At 32.3% G+C, this 6,948-nt stretch overlaps 1 protein-coding gene across 1 annotated transcript; it reads right to left on the minus strand.

The window, feature by feature from the left end:
* Nucleotides 1-377: 377 nt before the first annotated feature.
* LOC139483131 (uncharacterized) lies at nt 378-5,731 on the minus strand. Its single transcript, XM_071267165.1, has 4 exons — nt 5,556-5,731; nt 3,751-3,813; nt 2,252-2,494; nt 378-639 (listed from the first exon to the last, which is right to left on the minus strand). The coding sequence occupies exons 1-4, from the start codon at nt 5,725-5,727 to the stop codon at nt 401-403; spliced, it is 717 nt and encodes a 238-aa protein (XP_071123266.1). The 5' UTR covers nt 5,728-5,731; the 3' UTR covers nt 378-400.
* Nucleotides 5,732-6,948: the final 1,217 nt, after the last annotated feature.

The raw sequence follows: 6,948 nt of genomic DNA on the forward strand, positions 1-6,948 counted from the left end.
GGTTTTCCCATTTAAATGGTTTTAAACAAGTTACTTTTTGGGCCCTTTATAACTTGCTGTTCGGTGTGAATCAATGCTCCGTGTTGAAGACCTATAATTGTTTAATTTTTATATTGTGACTTGGATGGAGAGTTGTCTCATTGGCAGTCGTACATCTTCTTATATCTGTAAAATACATCACGAATGTCAAATTAGAAAGGGAACACTCTCATATGGAGTCTACAAATCGCGTCTGTAAATCAAAATGCGATATACTGATGATATAACCAGTAATTCGAGAAAAAAAATACATTTCAGATTCACTTTAATAATGATAACTTGTAATATGCATATACTTAGCATATAATGATTAAGTAAAAACATATTTCATTGAGTTTCTTCGCCTTTATTACAAAAGATTTTATTTTGTACAAACAACGCAGTGAACATGTGTTGCATCTTTGTAAGGTGGACACCTTAAACTGCCACATTTGTTTTTTACTCCATAAAATAAGGCCCCATCTTCATTGCTAGATTTATTGTCGACAGGCTCGGCATCTTGGTCAACACATACATATTCTTTGCTGCTGTAATCTTTATGATCTGACATGATATATCCTTTGTACTCAAATGTCCAGCCTTTGTAGCAGGTTTTTCTTCCTAAAAGATTGAAACAATATTGATTCAATGCCGTTCAACTTGTACATCTACATCATTTTGCTTCAAACTATAACTACTTCTCGATCATTTTGTTTTAATTCTTGTGTAGATCAATTAAATCTAACGAGTCCTGATTACTTTAAAGCCTATCTTGATTTGTTTTGTTGATACAAATTGAAAAAAATTCAGAACTTTTCATTTATTTCCTGTGATTGTTTTGTTTAATATGAGGTGCAACACAAAAGCAACAGTAGTATCGTTGTCCAAATGTCATAAATTGAATGAGCGAAAACAAATTAAATCTGGGTCAGAAATCAAACCCGACGGAAAGTATTTCATGTGATCGTTTTGTGGACTTTTAAGAATATTCCATCAATCTGGATGGACACCGGACATAAGATACATTTAACATGAACGGCCTGGTTTGCTTCCAAAAACGAGGATGGTGTAAATTGAACCAACTAGTAATTTATAAACGAGGATATATTACTATGTTCGCAATCACAAACCATGAGTAAAAGAAAAAAAGGAAAAAATCACAAAAGACCACGCAGATTTAAAGTATTAAGTAGCATCAACTCCAACATAAACTGCTGTTCGTCGTTGTGCTTTTTAATGATAGGCAGTTTCCGTCGAGTTGCATATCAGAAGAAAAATTCTGTAAATTGAATAAATGATGTCACAATCGATGAAATAAAAACGGGATTGCGGCTTTGGGAATAGGGACAAATTCATTATCTTCTATGATACATGTGTTTTATAATGGTAAACCAAATAATGATGACGGGTGCACACATTAGAACAGCGAAATTGAACTTTACCCATTTGTATGTAAATCCTGCTGTTTTCTCTTTTTCATGAAAAATGAAGTTTACAATACAAAAATGTCTAGTCCATTATTTTTACAATCACGAATCAGGAAATGATAAAGATCTGAGTATATTGCTAAATTTTTGCTTTAACATCAAACCATCATTATTGATGCTTTATTTTGTCAACAATGACGAAAATTTAAATTCTTAAAGATAAAGGAGTAGGTTCAGTAAGGGCCTGTTTTGGCCTAAAACTTCAGATTCATCTGAAAAAAGATTTAGACTCTTTTTAAAACACTTAAGTGTCAACTTCAGTTGTTCAATTAGTTTATGCGAAATATTTGAACTGATTTAGTCATTAATGACGCTCAAATGTAAGCTTACATATAAACAATCTATCAAATATCCAAAATAAGTCACTTTTCAGATGATTTTTGTCAAAAATAAAAGTGGCCGCATCCGTGTTTATTCTCAAAATTTATATATGATATGTGTTATCATCAAGTACAACTTACAGTTAAATATTAAGAATGAACACAAATGCCGCCACTTCCATTTCAGACGAAAACTGTCTAAAAATTAACCAAAATTCCAAAATTTTGAAGATTTTAGTAATTTAGCATGGCTTAATGATGCTAGTACCCGATACATGTGCATTGTATTGTCAAAAACACCTCATATTTATGTAACAGAAGTATTTTACTTTCCAATAAATAGCTAAGAGGTTACATTCTAACAATTTTGTAGAACCGTTATATTTTGGGGCCAAAAAGGGGGTCTTACTGGGCCTACTCCGTTACCTGGTATCATCAGAACAGTTGATCGTTTTCTTTGGTAGCAAACAGTACATGGCACCTCTTTATTGTGTAAAGTTTTTTGGTTTTTCATTCCTGATGGGAATTGTGATGAAGCAAGCTCATATTCGGCACCAAATATCTGGTTAGTTGCAGCTGAAAAGGGTTCTCCATTTTCGGGGTTGTTTGGTAGACATAAATAGTTAACACCTCCTCCTTTATGTGTATATTGGTTACCACCAGCTTGTCCTGGAATACAAAAAACATGTACTTTACTGTTGACACATATAGTTTATTACTTCAAAATATCGAGAAAAAAAATATACAGGATCTTAAAAAGAACGATTCGTGAAATGGACCACAAATAGTAATTTAAAAGCGCTTTACTTTATTTGTCTCCAAAATCACATTTTACTCTTACAAAAGCGACCAGTAATATTGATGGACATGGACATATATTGTTGCGTTCAGGTCATACCTGCAGTTAAATCTACCATTAAATATAAGGAGAACTTATTTGAACAGTCTTTCGCTTTTAACATTCAAATAATTTCGGATATCAGTTGTTTACCCTTAGCAGTTTTGACGGATCTTCTGTAGACAGTATTCTTCCAGTTAAAACTAATACAAAATTATTTTAGATTTTTATTGACGTATAACACATCGAGTAGTGAAACTATTGATCAAACGAAAACCGTCCGTAGGTGACTTTTTTTTCGGGTAATCCTGGTTTCCCCAGACGTATTACTCGACACCTTAAAATATGCATAACCTGATCTAAAAAAATAGCTTCTCAAAATCCTACACACTAATTTGATTGATTGATTGATTGTTGGTTGCTTAACGTCCAGTGGCAAATATTTCATGCATATTTAGAACGAGAACAAGTTCACAATAAATACAATAGGTAGGTTGATACGATAGAGGCCATCTGGGATGATGGTCTGGAAAATTTGGACTGCCACTGGAAAATGAGGGTATATTGGATAGGGACCGAAATTTTGCCTTGCAACAGGCCACCTACGGACCCCACTAATTTGATAACTCTGGTTTATTTTAAAGGTTTGCACTCTAAAAATCCATCTGACATAATGTCCCTTTATCGTAGCGATTAATTAAAAAACAACTGCGTCAACGACGTTGTTTTTATATTTTAAGTTAATATTTTATACCTTGAAATTTTTTTATTGACACTTTGTATCGTCCAATTTGATTCTTCCAAAAAAAATACTTGTCGTTCTGTAAAAAAATTACTCCATTTAGTTATATAAGAGATCACAACTTTTGTTCTAGGAATGTTGATTCTCACAGTTCAAAGGCAATGTTAGAACTGACAGACAAATGTATGGTATCAAAAAGAAGTTATCCATTTTATCTATCGTCAGAGCATCAGGGTGACAATAACTGATATGTTTGGTGTATCTGTTTCAGTATGTAATTTTACTTGTTTTATCACAAAATAAAACCTCAAAACTGTTTGGGTATATACATGTTCTGTCGATTACCTGTATAAACCATTTCTACTCCTGTTGGACATTCTTTCCTTCCCCACCTAGCATATGTCACACCTAGGTAAAAAGGCAGTAACAAAATGTAATATTTTTAATATGTTAAACCTTAACATGAATATCACCATTTGAAATTATATGTGAATGTTCAGTACCATTTGAGTATGTTGACCATATGCGTACGGCCATACCATATGTGTAGACCCATATCACCATATTAGGTTTTTTATCACTCAATTTTATTTTGTAACCCGGATTTGTTTTCTCTCAATCGATATATGACTTATAAACAGCGGTATACTACTGTTGCCTTTATTCATCTTGCATGCAGTAGAATTAACTTAAAGCGTTTCAATTTCTTGGTGTATCTCCGAGTTATCTTGCATTTGCTAGAAGTAATTAAGAGCGTTTCATATTGTCGACCTTTTCGACTGCTAGTGAAACAACGGCATTTTACAGCATGGGCCTTTTTTCTTATATCTTAATGTTAAAATTTCCTCTCATTTCTATATTTTTCATTTAAATGTTGTGATCGTTTTCCTTTTCGTCAGATTTCTATGTTTTTGTAAGATCGTATGAATAGGAACAGGAACACATTAAATAATTAAAAACTATTTAAAATAAAAAAAACTTTTGTTACATTAGAATAGCTCAATTAAATTTAAAAAAAAAGAGAAAAGGGTTAACTCACAAATATTCCTGTTAGATTAGCAGTTGGCCTCTGGTTTAAGAGTTCATTTAGATATTTCATGAGGTTATTTTCATAGCTCGATACATGTACATTGTAAGGAGAATCAATAATGAACACGTAAGAATGTTTGTACTATAATTCTTACTTGTATGTATATTTTACTTTATCTCGAGCTCGTTAATCATGTTACAAAATGTTTTTAATATGATTGAACAAAGCAACAAATTATTTAAAAAAACTGCAACCTCTATCTTGATAACTAGCCAGACCATATGCATATGCGTAAGGATGGACCATATGAGTATATACGAACCTGACCATACGCGTATTTTCGGATCATATGTATATATGCACATGTGGTCATGACCATTCAGGTATGGTAAAAAAAACTCATATGATCCGGATCATGCATATCTGAATTCACGAAAGACATTGTACCTAATCTAAAAAAAATTTAAATACATATTAAGAAGTCTTCTTTTCTTCAAATATACAACTAAGTTCAGTCCCCTACCATGATAGTTTTTTTTTATTTCACATTAATGGCAGGTGGTACATCATTAGAATGAACCGCTCATCTTGTCAACAAATTAACAAAACAAAACAAAACAAAACAACAAATTGACTCACGCTTTCTAAAGATCGGTATACTGAGGTTGCATCTTACCAAATAACTTTGGTATATTTTTCTTAATTGTTTCCTTATTTAATTTTTCAATAAAACATGTTTTTTTTCTTATTCAGAAATATATTATTTTGATGTATAGATAAACTAATCATAGATACCATGCAGGATTGCAATTCTATTTTACGTCAGACGTGCGTTTCGTCTACAAAAGACTCTTCAGTGACGCTCGAATAACAAAATAATGTTAAAAATGCCAAAAAAAAACAAAAAAACTACGCAGTTGAAAAGCGTTGAGGATAAAAAATTCCTAAAAGTTTTGCCAAATACAGCTAAGGTAATCTATCCCTAAGATAGAAAAGCCTTAGTATTTGAGAATAATACAGCTTTTCCAACTTTGATCTTAATTTATTATTTTGTTTTGTTTTGTAGTTGTACTGTCTTTGTTTTGATTTTACTTCTAATTACATGCTACAATATTCATACCTGAGGCAATCGCCTTTCCTTTTGAAAGGCCTTCCTTTATTCTAGAGGTACGAAGGTAGTGCTTCATAAGAAAAGACTGGTCAGAGGCCGATAGTTCATAATCTTTACAATCACGACATTGAACAAGCACCATACTTGTTGTTATACCAACTGCCAAATATGACAAAAACATGTTTGCTACTACAACAAACACAAATTAGTCACATAAGAAATGTCAAAAAAGGGCTATAAGTTCAGTTGATAGTGTTTTGTTTCATTTGTTTCATTTGTTTAAATTTTAGAAGTTGCCATTATGGCTGACTTTCCGTTTTGAATTCTCCTTGGATATTCGTAAGTTAAGAACATTTTAGTAAAAAGACCAATTTTGTAGAAAGATTTTTCGTAAAAAAATGCCACGAGCACTTACACATGCTTTTTTTAATTTATGCAAGACGAAAATTTAATATAGAGTTAATTGTTAACAAAAGCAATATAGAATATGCACTGACATTATTTCTAATCGGAGGAAAATCTCTAAGAAAAAAAACCATGCAAAACACAATATCTTTACTTCGTACTAATTTTAAAAGAGAAGATGAGGTGAAAACATAAAACTGACATTCCTTTTTTTCTTCTTTTGTTGTTATAATAACAAGTCACTGTAAAGTCTGTATTGGGAGTGTTGCTTATATCTCGCACATTTAGTCCGCAATACATAGACATCTGTTGAAAAACGTAAACGAGAGGATTGCATGTATGGTTTATTGATTCAGTATTGTATTACGTGTACATGTATTCTAAAGAATAAACGGCTAAATACGCTTACGTTTGCTGATTTTGTTTTACATGTTCAAAATAAGGAGCAATACTGAATAGTTAACAGTAACGCGGACATGTTTTTTTCTGTAATGAATGGTGACTTAAGGACAAGTTTACTAAGTGTGGTGCCACTTCCCCCGCGCATGCACTTTTTAGCTCGAGAATACCCAAAATAATACAATTTAGAAAGCATCAAACGAAACCCAAAAAAGATTTTATTCAGAACAGATTACCCCTCTTTTATCTTGATTTTTCTCAGGTGCAACAGTTAATTTTTGTACAAGTATAAACTTTAAAAAAAAATCTGGCATCAGCAAAACATTAGTACAGTTGTGAACTTTCGTCACGATGGGTGCCAGCTGTGAAGCAGGATCTGCTGGCACCTCCGGGTTGCTGGGATCATCCCTGGTTTAAATGAGGTTCGTGTAGCTCAGTCCTTTTTTTTCTATCTTGTATTTTGTAAACTGTTGTTTGTCTTTTCGTAGTTTTTTTGCCATGACATCAAATTATCAGTTTGCTTTCGACTAATGATTTGAATATGCCTTTGTTATCAGATAATGATAAATATTAAGCATGGTCAAGATCCTAACTTACT

Source organism: Mytilus edulis, chromosome 7 (genome assembly GCF_963676685.1).
Source record: "Mytilus edulis chromosome 7, xbMytEdul2.2, whole genome shotgun sequence".
In the NCBI taxonomy this organism is placed as follows: domain Eukaryota; kingdom Metazoa; phylum Mollusca; class Bivalvia; order Mytilida; family Mytilidae; genus Mytilus; species Mytilus edulis.

Bases quoted from the DNA above. Each gene is read 5' to 3' on its own strand.
- LOC139483131 (XM_071267165.1), bottom strand. From the start codon at position 5,727: ATGTTTTTGTCATATTTGGCAGTTGGTATAACAACAAGTATGGTGCTT. The intron at 3,814-5,555 runs GTATGAATATTG...CTTTTTACCTAG, and splicing joins AGGAAAGGCGATTGCCTCAG to GTGTGACATATGCTAGGTGG. The intron at 640-2,251 runs GTAACGGAGTAG...TCAATCTTTTAG, and splicing joins AACTGTTCTGATGATACCAG to GAAGAAAAACCTGCTACAAA.